This window comes from Mastomys coucha, chromosome X (assembly GCF_008632895.1).
Source record: "Mastomys coucha isolate ucsf_1 chromosome X, UCSF_Mcou_1, whole genome shotgun sequence".
NCBI lineage: Eukaryota > Metazoa > Chordata > Mammalia > Rodentia > Muridae > Mastomys > Mastomys coucha.
This window is the reverse complement of record NC_045030.1, coordinates 49204563-49223458: the sequence shown is the minus strand read 5'-3', so window position 1 is coordinate 49223458 and position 18896 is coordinate 49204563. Positions and strand designations below refer to the sequence as shown.

Below are 18896 nucleotides of genomic sequence, written 5' to 3'. Positions count from 1 at the left end.
ACTGTCCATGGCTAAGGGACAGACTGAATGCTCAATGATCTATTTTCATTGTAGAATTTGTCCTCATCCAGGTCTTATGCATGCTGTCTCAAATGATGTTGCACTTACATGTGCTGTTGCCCTACTATGCCCAGAAGACATTGTGTCCTTCAGGCTCTTACAGTCTTTTGGTGCTCTCTTTCACAATTATCTCTGAGTCTTATGAGGAAAAATGTGATGCTGGTAATGTGTATCTGGTAATGTATTTGAGTTTTCTAACCTAAGATTTATTTAATCAATACTATATGACACATGTCATGTGATGTATAATATATAATATATGACATAACATGAACTAGGACTTTCAGTTCTTTCTCACTATAAAGCAGCTGAGCAATAGGTTATCTATGGAATTACCCTATGATGAAACATAGTGCTTTTTACTTGTCCATAATTTTCTCCCTTGTTTTAGCTAGTCAACTTGGATGAGAATCACTGACTCTTAATATACAATAGAACTTTTGACAATCAATATCTTTCAGAAATAATAGTGTAAGGCAATGGTTATAGTTCGATATGATAGTTACAGAATAAACTCTGTCCTCTCTATATATAATCAATCTGTGGATGAAGGCTTTTATTTGACAGAAAATGTAAAACTCCAGAAAATGTTAAGTAACTGGTCTTACTTACTGTTCATGTTAATTTTCTGAATAATGAGATGTAATTTTAAAATCATCCCAGTTTAGAAAATGTGTAAGTCTTAATTATTTTTTTTATTCTGAAGTTTAGTACCTGTTTTTCCTGTGTTTTGATTAGAAGCATGTACACATGCTTTTTCTAGGCTATAGATATTAAAACAGTGAAAATACATAGAGACATTACAAAGTTCATATTCTACCATGGATCTCCCAGACTATATAGGACATTAAAATTTGACTGGCATAGTTGATAAGTAAGAATGCAATCAGAACTGTAATAAACAGTTTAACATGAACCTTCTTGTGACATTGTTGATACTTAGAGTAGGAAACACTTGACCCATTCATATTATTATCAAAAAACCCTACTTTGTTGCTTCTTATCTTTTGCTTTTTCATTTAGGAACAGCTCAACCTCAGTACAGAAAGAAAATATTCATGGTCAGGAGACTTAAACATGTTATTGTATTTATCATAATGAACTAGGATTACTATTGGCTCAAGATGAATCAACAATTTAGAAATTGTACTTTTAAGCAAATTAATGTTTTTAAAATATTTTTGTCAGACACCTCAGAGCTCCCAGGGACTAAACCACCCAAGAGTACACATGAGCTGGTCCATGGCTCCTGCAACATATGTAGCAGAGGAGTGCCTCATCTGGCAACAGTGTAAGGGGAGGCACTTGGTCCTGTGGAGGCTTGATACCCCAGAGAAGAAGGAGACTAGAGGGGTGAGACTGGAGAGGGTGGGTGGGGGAGCACCCTCTTAGAGGCAAAAGACAAAGGGATGGCCTGGGGGGTTCATAGAGGGAAGAATGGGAAGGTGGATAACATTTAAAATGTAAACAAGTGCAATTATTAATAAAGAAAAATATTTTTGTCACTGTGATAACAATGTGACTCAGAATTCTCTATAGAAGTCATGAGCAAACACAAAAATTTTTATTTTCCTTGCATGTGAGAGCAGAACCCTACGCTTTTTGATACTCACATGCATTTGAAGCATGTTATGTGGCTACAAGGCTCTAAATAAACTAAGGAAAACACATTTATCCCACAATGCAAAAGCAAAAATATAACCTCAATGCCTTATTTTGCTGATAGTTATTCTTTGATGCTTAGTATGTGTTCAGTGTTCAGAAATGGCATAGATAATAATAAACTCATAGTTTTAGAAGATGGGGAGCAGAGTTGAAAAAGAGCAGACTGTATTATGGAACTTTTTGTTATAGCATGTTTATCACAGATTGGTGTAATTGTACATAGCTTCTTTTTGAGCATATATCCAGAGTACTTCCTTTGGGAAGGAAAAGAGACCCTTGCCTGCTGTCATTCACCACATCCTTTGGGAAATCTCTGGAGAAACAGCACTGGCTTTCAGAAAACCACTTGATTTCTTGTCAAAAAATCTTTTAACATCTGGCTCAAAAATATTTGTATGACAATAAGCATGCCCCAGTCTCCTGCTCAATAAGCCTGAAAATTCAATAAGTGTTTGGAATGCTAAAACTAAGCTACTTCATAGTGAGCAGCTGTCAAACATTTTGCTGAATATTCCTGCTGACCTGGCCACAGTGATCTGATGGAACTCTGCCAGATTCAGGACATAAAGAGAGAAAAGGAAATGCCATCAAACACCACGCAGATGTTTCTAAACACAATTACACTGTAGCCTGCACACTTAGTATAATGTATTATGAAATAAATGGAAAAAAAGAAACCCAGAAGTCCTTGTGCTTTTTGGATGGTTGCAGTAGCAAAGACTTAATAATACTATTAAAATATATTAATACTTTTGCTTTCCAATAAGGATCAGTGGTTTATATCTGTTTCTACCTACTCTACCACATATAGAAGCACATGTGAGACATGTTCATTTTAAGTATTCTTCAGAAATATTTCCAATTTAGTCGTTGTGTAGACCACCATGAGATATTAAATTACAGTTCAAAGTGGCTATTCGTGGACCCTGTATTCAACATCCATATCAGTGTTACTTGATTTTGCCAACATTACTATCTGGGTGCTTTGATATATTTTTTAAGTATCCATTCCAATAGAGATGTCATAGAAAACATAGCAATATTTGAGAGAATTATTCCACTTAAAATATTTACATTTTTAATTAAAACTTACAATCTTTATTCTAAGAAATGATAAGAAACCTTGTGCTAGTTCTCCCCTGTTCTCTCTCCAAAATTTTACGTATCAAATCATATGTTTAGTGACATTGAGAATGTGAATGACTGATCCTACTTCAAGTAGAATCCCCTGAAGTATGACTTTCCCAACCTCACTTTCCTGATTTTGTGATCATTTATTCCAATTTTCCTTTTATCTGACTATTGAATGTTTTCTCTGTCCAGGCAGAGTGGAGGATGGATTTGAGTTAGACATTATCAAGATACATTTTTCCCATGTGATTCATTCTATTTTCTGTGCATATTTTCAGATTCTGCAGATCCTGGACTGTCACTGTGAAACTTACCTTAAAGCATTCATTCAAATTTGAGCAACCATCCTAGCTTTAGGCATGTAGAAATTACAGGCTCTAGACTTGGCTAACAAGGTCCCAATTGCTCCTTTTCCAAAGTCATGTTGCAGTACCAGTCAGGGGTAAACAATAATAATGATTCAAGTGAGCCATGTAGGAAAAACTAATATATATCTACACTAATATCCTGAAATAAAGACAGCAAACATTAAGGTTTTGGTTTAAAAAAATAAGCTAGAACACTTAAAATTGTGGAATCTTTATTATATTTCTAAACAAATAAGGCACATTAGTGCTAAACAAAATGTAAAAGGGTAGGAAATTTTATATATGAAGAAAAAGTAACATTCAACTCTTTTCCCAACCCTTTTTCCTCTTTTCTTTGTGCAAGCTCTCTAATTTAAGTACAGAGGAGAGTATATTGCTCCAGTGTTGTAATGAAAAAAATAAGGCAAAAGGGGAGGGCCAAATCCCAGTGGAGAACCAAAAGCAGTAGGCATCACAGGAAATGGATTGAATGCTGGAGCTTGAGGAGGCAGAAAGCAATGAGCAGTAGAGCAAGGTAAGCCTGTAAAACTGGGTGACAAAGGGAGAGAAGATCTCTGCTGCCAATTATCCATAGGGTGCCTTGGGCTTCCCAGTGGGAAAGAAACATGAGCTATGTTGCCCCTGTTTGCCATTCTAGCATTTCCTGGAGTCACCTCCATCATTATCCCTGATCTAAGCGTAGGAATATATGGAGGGGCTCGTGACTGTGAACCCCTTGGTGGAAAGAACCCTTGGGCTCTAGGCACAGGAATATATGGCTTTGAGTTATTTCCACTTCTCTCAAGAACCCTGCTACCAACTCTTGGGCCTCCGATCTTCAGTGCCATAGGGCTTCCAGAGACTTCCTGGGACATATTAATAGAATCATGTCCCTTCTGGCTCTGGCTCTCCAGGCCCTCTGAGCTGTTTATTTTTGCTGTTGCTAGGGACTCTTCCTCAATAGCAGGTGTTAATGTAAAAGGGTGTCTTGGAGCTCTTGGATTTTGAGGAATGCGGGCTTCTGTTCTTGGCACAGTGAAGGGAGGTCTCAAGGAGACAGGAGGGCGGGCACAGGCATCTGCATCATCATCATCATCCTTCAACATGGCACTCAGACAGTGGAGCTGCACATTGTGGCATGTCTCCCTGCTTCCACTTTTGTCCAAAGGTACCATTATGGATGAACGGCTATGCCCCACAAGCCTAGCAAAAATAGAAATGTAAATTCAAATAAAATGGAAGTACATTAACCAGCAAATGTTTCTAGCATGTGATTGAATTCCACAAACATAAGAAACAAAGGAGTACAGGATTTTCCCCTCCATGTAGTCACGTAAGTATTTTCCTAGCCTACTGACAACCTTCCCCCACCAACACAAACAATCCGAAGATACTTTTAGTACATGATCTCCCATAATAGCTTCCCCCTGTGCCTGTTTAATTCCTTACCAATCAAAGGTCCCTAGTTGGCTTCTCAGTTGACAGAAAGTAACAGCTCTCTCAAGTCCTTGTAAGGTCTATAACCCACTAAGGTCAGAATTTTGATTCTGGCAGGAATGTTATGAGAAGTCTCTGGGGAGTGGGCACAGGGTGACAGCATTACATTCTTTGACAGAAGTCAAAGGGAGCTTAGTCATTCTCTTTAAACATTCTGCTTCTTTCTTTATGATTCATCACATACGCCAAACAAAATTTATTAAAACTTGGTTATTTTAACCTACCTCAAGATCTATTAGATCAACAATTTCTCACTGATTTAGCACTAATGTTTAGGGCTTTGTAACTTTCATTTCAATCTGACATTTACAATCATTAATGTTTTATATGCTTACAATCCATAATCTTATCTACAAGTATGTTCTTTTAACTTTTGCTTTCTGATCCTCTTGTCCTTGCCATAGTAAACACATTAATAACACCTAAATAATCTTTTACCTTCAGATTTAACTGAGTTGAACTCAGTTTTATACTTACCCATTTTCAGTACAAGCCATGTAGAAATAGGATAAAGATTACTTTCATGAGGTGGAAGAACAAAGCAGCTGGACACCAGCACGAGTCGACTGGTGGTCTGGAGAAGTGATCCTTGCTTCTGCCTCAGAGAGCTTTGGCAACTGGAATAAAGGCAGGAACCAACTGCTTTATTCCACATGCAGAGTTCTATTAGTGAAGTCATCAGTTGCTAGGCAAAGGAGTAAGGAAGGCAGACAACAGGGAACGGGGGAGGGATAAATCTGCATACTCCTTCAAAGCTAAATGTGGAACTGCTTTTGACACAGTAACAGTTGGACATGAAAGACATTTCCTAAGTCAACTGGCCTACAGACGAGTTGGAATGAGAAAATATTTCAAATAGGGTTTAAAAGTCATATAGGCACAATTTATTTCTCTCTTTTAAAGTTCTTATTATTGTTTTTCATTTTTTAACTTCTTGTGTTTTTATTTGATGAAGCATTATCTTTTCTTCAAAATTATTTTTGGACGTTCTTTGTAAAAGAGAATTGTCCAATATCCCACTCGATTTGTAAACACATTTTATTTATTAATTTTTATTATTTTGTATAATACTCAATGCTTGCTATATTAATATTGGAAGACAGAGATTAGTGAGCTAAACTGTCAACTTTTGACAATGGAACAAAAAAGCATTATGAAAAAATCTCCCGTGATAATTAGTGTGGATTTTGCTTTTGTGTACTATAGTCGTTATCTGTGTATATGTGGATATATGGCTGTGCTTTTCCTAAAATGGAGCCTGAGAGATGTTTCAGTGTGGGATATGGATAAATGCCATAATGTGTATCACGGGTTTATGAATAGTTGACCACATTTTGCCTTGCAACTCTTTTACATGTGACAATTTTGACTCTTCTAGCAGAAATATCACCTGCCTCTCCCACTTTTATTAAGCATACTTTCCTATGAATTAATTACTATGAAAATACAGAGGCTATAAGATTACAATGATTACTAATCCCACCAACTTAGACCACTTCTTCCACTGTACCTAAAGTTCACACTATAAAACTAGACCTTGAAAATTGTCTGCTCTTTACCACAAAATCAGTAAGTACATCCTGCTATATTTTAAGTAATATATACCTCATTGTTTTTCTTAAGGAAAGGTAAAAGACATAAGAAGGGGAAGGAAATAAGTACACAATGCCAGTGCAGAGGGATAGCCACTGCTAGAAGCAACGTAACTCATCGTGGAAAGGACCATTTGGGTCTTTCAGGACACATCTTCCTGCCAGGGTACCTTGTCTCTTTCTTTGTATGCTACTGAATGCTTTTATACCATTGAAAAATGAAAGTGACATGTTCTCAAACACATTTTCCAGGGGAATCTGTTCATTTGCCTAGCATGGTTTGGTATTAAGCAATCTTTTGGTCTCCAATTTCAGTTTAAGCTCACTTCAATTTACTCCTTTTCCTCACGTAAAAGAAAACTTACTATTAGCATTGTGCTAGAGTTTTAAACTTCATTTAACATTTCTCATGTAGAGGAAAATATAACCCGTAATGCTTACTAATTATTGGTAATTTATATTTACACATATACTTTATATATGAGAGATTTCATAGTTTAATCTGAACAATGATAGCAAAGACTCTGGAAACTATTTAATGCTTGTTCAAGCATTAAGACATCATAAGATGTCATCTTAATTGGGCTTCATGAAAGAAAAGCATTACTAACAAAGCCCAAGTAAGTGAGAAGCTTGACAAGGCCTGTGACACCTGAAAATTGTAAACGTCCATTAGATAATACTGTGCCTTAGAAGGTGTTTGCATGTGTACTGACAGTGCTTAATTATTGTACATATTTATTAATGTGTTATGTGTAGATAATAAAATAACACATAACCCATAGTACTATAATGCATTTAATTTTTTTTCTAGGGAGACAAAACTGTATCTATAAAATAAATAACATCTTATCAATTAATCTGAGAGGAATACAAATCTGATAACATTAATCACATGATTTAAAGCAAAATAGAAACCTATTCTTCAGATCTATAAAGTGGGATAAAATAGCTCCCACACAGTATAGATGAGATTATAGGCTTTGGTGTGATTCAAAGGCTGGATATATTTATGTTCATATATCTAATTAAATGAGTAAAATACAACTTATGAACAAAACAAATGAATGTAAGAATTAGGATAATGTTAAAATTTGATAGTTCAGATTTTTAATATGAACTAAAGCTTCTATTTGATACAAAAGAAATACAAATATCACCTGAACCATCTAGAGATAAATGTCAGCCACCCACTTAGTAAAATCTTACATGGTATGGTATATTTAATGACAGTAAATTGTAAAATTGAGTTTAATTAAAAAACAAGTTAAATTAAGTTGATTAAAAATTAATTTTATAAAATTTAAAAAAAGTCTAGAATCATTTCCCACATATCTTTTGGAAAATAAAAACAGAAACGAAACTGTCAAGCAGCCTATACAATCCAGTTTCTTTGAATAAGAAGTCATAACATTGATGCTTTTTCTATTATTTGTTTGGATAGCTGCTCAGAGAATGTGCAAATGAATAATAAAAAAAACAATAATTTGCCAAAACCTAGCATTGTTGTGAAAACAGCTAGGCTCTAATGGACTTCCATCACCCATGGCCTCTTCCTTGTGTCACACTTCTCATACCACTCTCAGCTCTCAAAGATGCTGTTGAGATGCTAATTGAGAACAGTGTAAGTATATGTTTGTTTTTGCACAGTAATTATGCCGTCATTAAAATTTTACTTTTGTGCCAAACTCTAGTCTTTTGTGTGCGTGTGCGTGTGCGTGTGTGTGTGCGTGTGTGTGTGTGTGTGTGTGTTGTTAAAGTAACTTTGGAGTTAAATAAAAGCTGGCAAAGTATTATTTAAAATAGTCTTTTTCGCTTCTACTTCAGAAAATATTTCAGGAGCTGGAGACACAAGGGTCAATCTCTCTGTTGCAGTCAGGCTAATAAGAATTTGATGAGAAGATTGGCATGTTGATCTCCTGGGAGGCAGTTGTCAGAAAATCCTATCTTTTAACTCATCTTCAAATATGCCCATGCCTATAGAACGTTTTCTAAGTTTAGGGTGTCTAAAAAGTACTCCTAGAAACTAGACCAGTTATTTTAGGAGTGTATGACTACTTAATTCAGTACATTAAAGCATAAGAGTCATAGCAGCATGACATTAACCCAGAATAGGCTATACAGGGTTTCTTTTCTGTATAGTAGCCTTCTGCTGTGTAAGCATGGGTCATAATTCTGTCCCCTCTGCTGCCAGCTGTTGGGGTTACTCTGTGTGATGACACATGGGAATTAACAGGTGAGAGTGAGGTTCTCACCAACACTATAGGCAAAATCAATTTTCAACGCATTCTTCTTTCTGCATCAGTTTAGTGCTTTGCTTCTCCCCTCCCTCCCATCCGTGTATAGAAGAACAGAGAAAGACAAAAAGATAAATAAGTTTTGAGACAGAGTTTCTTCATTATGTATTTATTTCTGGCTGTCTTAGAACTTTCTATATAAACCATGCTGGCCTTGAAAACACTGAAATACACATGTCTCTGCTTCCTGGGTACTGGAATTAAAAACCTACACGACCATGATTTGCTCGAGAAACATATTTTAGAACACTTACAGTTTATAATAATCTATGTAGGATTAGCTATACATTGAGAATTTATCTGTTTATCTCTAATATTTATATTAAAATTAAGGCATTTATATATCATATACATATAAAACAAAATTGTAAACACAAAATAAGAATGTTTTGATATCACAGATAATAAATGGCAAACAACATTTAAAGACACTCTATTGAACATCAAAAGAGACACTTCATCCATTTTACCATGAGGTTCTGATAAATTATATTGATGTGTGTTTTAACATATGTAATGCATGGTCTTATACCTATTCATCTAGAGGTAGTCCTTCAAGGAAAAATAAGCTAAGCTGAAATACTTACACCTCGAATTTCTGCCTCTGTAAGGATGTAAAAAGTCACTGAACACTTGTACATTTGGTGATACACCAACAAGACAGTAAGAACTGCAAGACAATGTCAGAAAGAAACTGGATCTGGCACAAATGGAGGAACTTGGTTATATAATAGTAATATTACCTACATTAACATGAAATTAAATTAAGAATAGGAGCAAATTCCAACAACAGAAGCATACTGCAGCTTGACACAGGAAGATAAAATTTGAGTCCAGCAGGGACTACACAGTAACTGTCTTAAAAATAAATAGATAAATGAATATATTTAAATTTCTTTTTTTATAGTTTCAGAGTTTGACATATGTATAAATATGTCTTGATCAAATCCATTCATTTCCTCTTTTCAAATTTCCTGTAAAACAAATATTTTGAAGAATCTAGATTCTAAAACCCATGGGTCCTGATGCCCTGCAGGTCAAACAACCCTTTCACAGGGTTTGCCTGAGAACTGTATATCAGATATTTACAATATAATTTATAACAGTTGAAACATTATAGTTATGAGGTAGCAATGAATGTTGATATAATTAGGGGTCACCACAACACCGGGTCTCAGCATTAGGAAGGTTGAGAATCACTGTTCTGGACAGTTTGTTGTTTAAAAGCACTGACTACTCTTAAAGTACCAGAATTTGATTCCAAGTAACCACATCACTGCTTTCAACTATCTGTAATTCAATTTATTAGTATTTAACGCCTTCTTCTATGTGACAGGAGAATCTGGGTATGCAGATGGTATACTATACCATATGTGTAATGTAACACACTGCACACATAATACAAAAATATAAAGATATCCAATATTACACTACTAGTTAACTCTTGAGCAGTACATTGAAGGAATCTTATTAGAAAAAAATTAAGCTTATCCTCATGCTTGAATTATTCACATGTAAAGATTATAGTGCAAGGGAAGAAAGAGCTGTATGTGTGCATAGGAATGTGCATATTGGGCTGAATGAGATAACCTTTCCTATCTGTTGGAGTATTAATGGAAAATCTGAAGAAAATACTTGTAAATTACTTAAATTTCAAAAGAAAAATAATATATTTTATATCCAGATGTTATATACCTCATAAATTAAGAAAAATAACAGAATAAATAAAATGAAGGAAGCTAATTTTAAAATTTCGTTGTATGAAATTCTCAAGGAATGGATAAAACAGTGGTAAAGAAAAATAATTATAACAATTATTTATGGCATAAATTTGTATTAGTATCATATAGAGAGGCTTAAATAAAAAAAAATGTAGATAGAGAGGTCAGTGTCATATTAGAATTAATTGCTGAGGAAGAATCTGAAGGCAAACTTAAATCCATGAGCATTTTATTTTAAAGCCAAAAACTCTTTTAGACCAATTTATTTCTTACATTGAAGACATCAAGATTCATATAAATATATTTTAACAGTTCACTAAACATCAATCACTTGGATGAATTTGTTTAGACATTTCATGACTCGAGACTTAAAAGAGATCTGATCTAGATTCCAATCTGAGTTTCACTAATTACTAACCATGTGAACTGAAACATACTTGTAAATGTCTGTGAATCATGTTTTCCTTATCTATAAAGTAATATTATGAAGAAAATTATATTACATGATAAGCTCATTGTTAAAGGGCACTATTATATAGTAAATGCTTAAGTCTAATTTTTCCTTACACATGTATGTTTTCTTACATTGAAAATGACATTTTCAATGTACCTCTAAAACATGTTTCAGTGTTGAGAGAATTAAGCATTATATTGAAACTTCTTTGGAAACTATTAATTACCTCCAATGTTAGGCAAATATCCCTATTGTAATAATTCTTGAACAAGAAGAGTTTTTCGAATTTTGAGTTTTACCACATACATCCTCACAGACTTGATCTGGGGAGTAATGTCATTTTTCATTTCCTTAATCATTGACATGAGATGAATTGACTACACTAAAAATATGATGCAAACTGGGTTCAACTTTATAATTGCTGCAGTATACATTTCATCAACTGTTATATTTAATAGAGTAGCCCTATCTAAATAAATACATTGCATTTTTTATTTGACTGCTTATTTAATTGGGCTTCAGGGTCTTTTGTTTCACCGTAGTAATCATGAAAGTTTCTACGGTAATTAGAAAACCTTGTAGGGTGGGGAATAGAGGTTACTTGGATTCCAGATCATGAAGACAGACTGATTAATTTTTCTCAATGATTTGTTTCTTTTTCTCAGAGAAAAAGAAGTTGTTCCACCCATGCCATCCCAAACCCTTCTCAAGTAGTTAAATAGATAGCTTGTTGAAGGAGGCTTGACAGTTTTCCAAACTGACTGAAATTCAGTGTGGAGAAAAGTTGCTGATGAAACACAAAATTAAAACATTAACCAAGAGACCAATCTTAATTCTTTTCTGAACTATTGTGTCTTCCCATGTTACTGACATAAATGTTTATTTAAAACACTTGGATAAACACAAGACTCTAGAGTTATACATTTATAAATAAAGTCATTCCTTTATGTTTTAATTAGCTCAGGTCCTCCAAGTATAGTTTTTAAGTGTAACTAATTGACATGTGTTTTTATTTAAGGGAAGAATTCATTATCAAAATACTATTGTGGAGAGCCAGAAACTGAAAAGAGCCACTAAGAAAAGCAATGGATAATAGTAGGATTCAATTCTGGTAACAAAGTCTCAATAGCTGTGTAATAACTTATGAACCAATGTTGCAAACATTTTTGGAGGGACTAGGCCATCTTTCATAATGTTAAATCAGAAAAGTTGACATGAGGGACAATGTGCTGATTATGAATGATCTTTATTATATTCAATTTTTCAGAATTTTTCCTGTTTGCCAATTTCCACCTGAGATAATGACTCGATTGGTATGTTCCTGGACCCTGATATCTTCAGTTTAAATTGTCTCTGACAAAAACACAAAACAAAACAAAGCAAAACATAACAAAAAAAAAATTCCTGGATTTCATATGGGGTTACTTCACAAAAAAACACTATTGTACACAGAAAATCAGCTAAAATGTATTTCATACATCTAAACTGTATAGAAATGCACTATACTATAAAGTACAACTTTTACGAACTCTAATGTCACTAAGATTATTTTGTCTCAGGCCAAAGGGAAAATACTTCCTCTGGAGGCTTATCAGAGGTATTGTTGATCTTGGTGTGAATAGAAAGGCTCTGACTGATCCAAAATGATAGATAGCTTTAGTACCTGTGGCTGTGATCAGTCTAAACACAAGGTTCAATATCTATTGTTGCTACTAATGGGAAAGACTACAAGGGGTCCAAATACTCATATAAACAGGATATATTGACTCAGTGAGGTATCAAAGAGAAATAACTATCAGCTCTTCTACCCTGACCTCAATGTTACAGCAGTTAGGCCAAATAAAGACATCTTTCAGGTCATTTTAAAAATTTTAAATATTTAATATATATTTATTAAATTATATGTTCATATTTTGGGGGAGATTTGGGCTTGTGCACGTGAATATAGTTCAATACCTGCAGATACTGGGGAAAGTCAGATCTTCTCAAATTGGAGTTACAGGCAGCCACATGATAAAAGTGCTGGAATATAAAACTCTGGCCTTCTGCAAGAGTAGAATGGGATCTTAAGTGCTGAGCCATCTCTTTTAACATGTCAAGTCATCTTGCATACTGTCAGTAATGTGAGCTGAACCAGTAACAAAGAACAGGCATAGTTAAACATGAAGCTGAGAAAGTTGAGTGTCAATAGCCAGGGAGTGTTGCAGAGTGATGCAGTCAAGGAGGCATCCATCTTTCTGACAGTTGTAAATGAAGCAGCTCAATAATCAAAACCAGACCAGGGCAAGAAAGTAGAAGCAGCAGAAGACATCAAATTAAGATACAGAGTGGAGACTGAAGAGCAATAAAAGGTTGAAGGAACCAAAAAATAAAAATAAAAATTCAAAGGCCCTAGTTGCCACAACAAATTCCAAAGAACTCTCAATTCTTTAGAACCAAGAATTCCAGATCCCACCTGAGAACTACAACACTAAGGTATTACAAATTCCTATGTCCACATCAGAGCTGTAACACCAGCTGTTGCCAAGTACTGAGGAATTTTCAAACATAGGCTGGCCTGCATGCTACAAGTCCACTAAAAAACAAAGCCTGAGGAACTGTAGGACAGAAGTGCAGACACAAAACCCTCATTATTGCTGATGCCAAGATGTGCTTGCAGAGAGAAGCCTGGCATAGCTGTCCTCTGAGAAGCTCTGCCAGCACCATGACTGAGAGAGATGCAGATACCCACAACCAACCATTGTGCTGAGCCCATAGACTCTAATGGAAGAGTTAGGGGAAGAACTGAAGGACTTTAGGGGGACTGCAACACCATAGAAAGAACAATAGTATTAACTAACCAGACCCTTCTGAACTCCCAGAGACTAAGCCACTAACCATAGAGCATGCATGACCCCTGCAATATATGTAGCAGAGGACTGCCTTGTCCGGCCTGAGTGGGGGGAGATGAACTTGATCCTGTGGAGGCTTGATGTCCCAGAGAAGGAGAGTGCTAGAGGGGTGAGATGGGAGTGGATGGGTAGAGGTGCAAACGGGAGGGGGTAGATGGTGAGGGACTCATGGATGGGGAACCAGGAAGGGAGAAAACATGTGAAATGTAAATAAATAGAATAATTAATGAAAAAGAAAGAATGAAAAAGAGAGAGACTGAATATTAAAACTGCTGGCATAAAGCAATGTGGAGCAGTGCTTCTTGCTGCTCCCACCTGCCTACTGCCTGTACTTGCCACTACTGACCACTAAGAGAAATGGCATGGCCTGAGTACATGTTGATTCCCTAACAATTAGGGTTTGTAGAAGGAAGTATCCTTGTTTGAAAATGATATCTAATTGAGTGGCAGACAAAGTGACAATCAAAGAAATGTTTGACAAAATGTGTCAGGTAAGATATGCTCAACTCTCATGAGAACACATAGGAGAGATGAGAGAAAGAGGAAGGAGAGGAGAGAAAAGGAGAGAGACAGAGAGAGAGAGAGAGATTTTCAGTGGTGAAACTGCCCGCAGTTTCAAGAACGGGGTTCTACTCAGCCAGGAGGGAATAAAGGACCTGAAATAGAGGGTTTGAAATGCAAAGAGAAAACACGAAGCCAAGTTGAGTCCCAATCAAGGCTCCGCTTTACTGAGAATAAACCAGGGTTTTTATAGTCACAGGAGAAACTGAAAACAAGTCTCTAGATTACACTACAAAGAAAGTTCAGGTGCCAAAGTCCCCAGGTTCAGAAGATCTTCAGGCAGCTGGCTGGCTGGCTGGCTGGCATACTCAGGTGGTGGGCGTGGTCAGGTGGCTTCTTCAAAGACAGTCAACAGAGAGCATCTGTCTTAGCTCCCAGGTGTTAGCCCCCAAACAGAGGCTGCTAGAAGTCGGATGGATAACTAAAGTGAAGAGGGGATGTAACATACTGGGACAATTTTAGAGAGACAGGTTGTTCCAAAGGAATACAGAACGAACCAGAAAATGAGAAGGAGCCAGAAGAATAGAACAGATTGCCAGAATTAGTTTGCGGCTAAGCAGAGCAATTCAATCAGAGGCTGAGAAAAGCCAGTTTGAATCACTTGGATTAGAGATGATTTGGGGCCAGAACAACTGAGTTGAATGAGTTGAACTAGCCAGAAAGAGCTAGAAATGGTAAATTTATTCATGAGTAAACCTCTAAGACAACAATTAACACCTGGAAAATAAGAGTTATTTTGATGACAAAATTCTTTGTCATCCTCTATACATTAAAAGTGTAACTTATACTAGGACAAAACAGTCTTAGAATGTGTGTTATTATAAGAATAACAATTAAGATAAACAGTTAATATAAATTGCAATTAATATCCACAGACTTTATGAAAGTATGAAAAACATACTATGCTGCTTGCTATTTTGTCCTTTTCTTTGGGAATCTACAAGATTGATTGAAATAGGCTAAAATGAGTCACATAAATATGAATCGTTTTCATACCATACTAACTAAAATAAATGAAACAAAATCTATTCTGACTTTATCCTAATTTGGAGATGATAAAGCTAAATAACTTCAGGTAAATGCATAATTATTGAGTGTTGGCATAATTTTCCTGAGCACATAACTGAAAGAAGAGATGTGTTAGAGGTAAATAATCTTTTTATAGGATATCAACATGAAGTAAAACTAAAGCTCTAATTTGAAAGATGAAAATAATAAAAATTCTTTCATATTAAATTTCTTCCAATAGATAGTTCCACTGAATTTTCATTGTATTCTTGTATCTTTTGTACCACAGTTCTATTTACCAAAACTCAACAGGAAAATTTTTCTTGCAGTAGATGGTCCTCAACACTAAGGGTCACAACTGGGCAATCTGCAGGAAATAAGAATCTTTCAAGCACTCAACCTTAAAATGTATGTCTTTATAGAACCTCCCCTGTCAAGGCTTAAGGGTCTATTGGGAAGTGAGGGCATAAAGATTTTCGGAGCCAGAGAACAGAGATAACTCCAAGTAAAGAGAATTTTTAAGAAATAAAATAGCAGATACATATAACCCTATAGTAATTGTGACAGCATGCATAAGACCTGCATAAGTATAATCAAGATAAAAATCCCATTATGATCTTCTCATTGAGCTCCTTTCTGTCAACCGGTGACAGATTATGGATTCGCATGAGAAGAAGAGAGAGTTCACAGAACTAGCACTAGCTTCTGTTTTTGCAGAGGTATATTTGGTTGTTGTGTGAGACATTCTGAAAAAAAAATCCCATGATGGAGAAGTGAACATGAGTGTAAATTCCATGCTTGCAAACAAAAAGTCATTGGTAATTGAATACTGCTGGGAGTGGGAGAATAATTTTTTTCACTAGAGCAACACTTGGTATATATATCACAATCCAAATGAAGACCCATGCCCATGAGTACTTGTTCAACATGAATAGGACTCAATATTTTTATTGGTTATTTTACTTATTTTCATTTCTAATGTTATACCCTCCCCTATCCCTCTGCTTCTACGAGGGTGCTCCCCTATTACTTACACCCTCCCACCTCAGTGCTCTTAAATTCTTCTACATTGGGGCATCATGTCTCTACAGAAAGGGCCTCCCCTCACAATGATGCCAGATAATGCAATCCTCTGCTACATAAACAGTTGGAGCCATGGGTCCCTCCATGTGTACTCTTTGGTTGGTGGTTTAGGCTCTGGGAACTCTGGGGGATCTGGTTCACTGATTGCAAACCCCTTGGCTTTAATATTTTTCACAATTCCTCCATTGTGGTCCCTACTCTCAGTCTGATTGTTGGCTGCGGGCATCCACGTCTGTATTTGTCAGTTTCTGGAAGAGCCTCTCAAGGGACAGGCATACAAGGATCCTATCAACAAGTGCTTCCTGTCATCAGCAATAGTGTCTCGGTTTGGTATATGCAGAAGGGATAGATACCTAGGTGAGACAGTATCTGGATGGCCTTTCCTTCAGTCTCTGCTCCACTCTATGTTCCTGCATTTCTAAGATGTGTGGTTGATCCCATCCCTCAAACAGGGGTCATGTCTAACCTCTTGATATGGTCTCTATATGTTCTCTCTCCCCTTTGTTGGGTATTTCAGCTAATTCCATCCCCATTGGGTCTGTGAACTTCTTGCTTTCCTGGTATCTGGGACTTTCCAGTGGCTATCCTTAACTCAGCAAATGGATGGAACTAGAAAATATAATCCTGAGTGAGGTAAACCAGTCACAAAAGAACACACATGGTTTGTATTTACTGATAAGTGTATATTAAGCAAAAATCGTGGGATACCCAAAATACAATTCACAGACCATATGAGGCTCAAGAAGAAGGAAGACTAAAGTGTGGACACTTCACTCCTTCATAGAAGGGGAAATAAAATTATCAAAGGAGGTAGAGGGAGGGAGGGAACTGGGAGGGAGAGGGAGGCTGAGAAACAAGAGAGGCAGGATCAGGAGTGGGCAGAGACTGAGAGACATACAGAGGGTCAGGAAAATTGAATGGAGGTGTGTAGAAGTGGGGGTTGAGGACTCAACACTTTAAAGAAAGAACAAAAAGTTACATTGTTAGGTAGCTCATAGATGAACAAGGAGAACTTGAAGGGCTAGAATGACCATGATCCAAAACAATGTATGGCCCTTCTGCCTGGTCCTGTCTGCTGGGGCAAACTCCTAGCTGGTCTGCTCTCATGACACCATATCATGACCTATCCTAGAGAATCTGCTGCACTCAGAGCAGTTGGTAAGAACCTCTGCCCCCTTGAATTCCCAGAGCTGCCCACTGGGAGCCAGGTGGACCTGGGACCCATTACCCACCAATACCCTGCCCCCTGAAAACCACTCCCCTTCTGCCCCTTCCACATGTTCCTTCCCACTGGAGCAGGCTCCTAGCTTGTCTGCTCCCTTGAAGACACCATATCCTGAGCCACCGCAGTAGATCCTCTGCACTCAGAGTAGTCAGACTACTAATACCACAGCCTGAGTGAGGCATTCCAGGAGATCTGCTGTACCCAGGGCAACTGAGCAACTGATTACCAGCTTGTCTGCTCCCCTGAAGACAGCACAGCTTGAAGGCATCCCAGGAGCTGCTCCTCTGTACACAGAGCAGCCGGGCCAGAGACATCACAGTGTCAAGACATCCAGGGCTCTGTGACATGCAGGGCAACTGACCTGACAGATTGAAAGCCTCCCAGGAGTTCTGCTTCACACAGGAAAACAGAAACCACAGTCCATAGGGTTTCTGGAGAACATCTTCACACAGGACAACAATTTGACTGCTCCTCTGAAGGCCTTTGAACAATTTGAAGGCCTTTTAGGATATCTACTGCAGCCAGGGCAACAGACAAGCAGGTTCTCTGCCCCTCTGAAGAGCCACCAAGTTGGTAGGCCCCACAAGTGGTCTGCTACAGCCAGGGCCTCAGGCCTACTGGGAGACCTGAAGCAACCTAGGAACAAAAGAGGCAGACTCTGGACAGAGACAGCCAAACGAGCAAACACCAGAGATAACCAGATGGCAAGAGGCAAGCACAAGACCATGAGCAACAGAAGCCAATATATGTGGGGCATCATCAGAACCCTGTTCTCCTACCACAAGAAGCCCTGAATACACCAACACACCTGAAAAGCAGGAAACTGACCTAAAATCTTATCTCCCGAAGATAATAGAGTCCAGTAAGGAGGATACAAAAAACTCACTGAAAGAAATACAGAAAAAATACAATTAAACAGGTGAAGGAATTGAATAAAGCACTCCAAGACCTAAAAGTGGAAGTAGAAACAATAAAGAAAACACAAATAGAGACAAACCTGCAAATAGAAAACCTAGGAAAGAGTTAAGGAAGTACAGATGTAAGTATCACCAACAGAATACAAGAGGTAGAAGAGAGAATCTCAGGTGTAGAAGATACTGTAGAAGTGATTGACACAACTGTCAAAGAAAATTCAAAACGTAAAAATACTCCTAACCTAAAGCATCCAGGAAATTCAGGACACAATGAAAAGACCAAATCTAAGAATAATTGGAATAGAGGAGAATGAAGATTCCCAGCTTAAAGGACCTGAAAATGTCTTCAACAAAATCATAGAAGAAAGCTTCCCCAACCTAAAGAAAGAGATGACCATAAAGGTACAAGAAGCCTGTAGAACACCAAGTAAATGGGATCTGAAAAGAAAA

The 18896-nt window shown here is 37.0% G+C and overlaps 1 protein-coding gene and 1 non-coding gene across 3 annotated transcripts; one reads left to right on the top strand and one right to left on the bottom strand.

Moving 5' to 3' along the window:
- Positions 1-3419: 3419 nt before the first annotated feature.
- Positions 3420-5310, bottom strand: Prr32 (proline rich 32). 2 transcript variants are annotated; one of them, XM_031373640.1, is made up of 3 exons: positions 5178-5283; positions 4653-4775; positions 3420-4406 (listed from the first exon to the last, which is right to left on the bottom strand). In XM_031373640.1, the coding sequence occupies exon 3, from the start codon at positions 4376-4378 to the stop codon at positions 3572-3574; it is 807 nt and encodes a 268-aa protein (XP_031229500.1). In that variant the 5' UTR covers positions 4379-4406; positions 4653-4775; positions 5178-5283; the 3' UTR covers positions 3420-3571. The 2 variants fall into 2 exon arrangements, with proteins under 2 accessions (XP_031229500.1, XP_031229493.1); XM_031373633.1 differs by lacking the exon at positions 4653-4775 and having other exon boundaries at positions 5178-5310.
- A 10529-nt stretch (positions 5311-15839) lies between these two features.
- On the top strand, positions 15840-15971 carry LOC116096066. The gene has a single exon (XR_004120824.1). It is a non-coding gene; the product is annotated as a small nucleolar RNA SNORA75 (small nucleolar RNA).
- Positions 15972-18896: the final 2925 nt, after the last annotated feature.

Bases quoted from the DNA above. Each gene is read 5' to 3' on its own strand.
- Prr32 (XM_031373633.1), bottom strand. From the start codon at position 5,197: ATGGCTTGTACTGAAAATGG. The intron at 4,407-5,177 runs GTAAGTATAAAA...TATTTTTGCTAG, and splicing joins ATGGCTTGTACTGAAAATGG to GCTTGTGGGGCATAGCCGTT.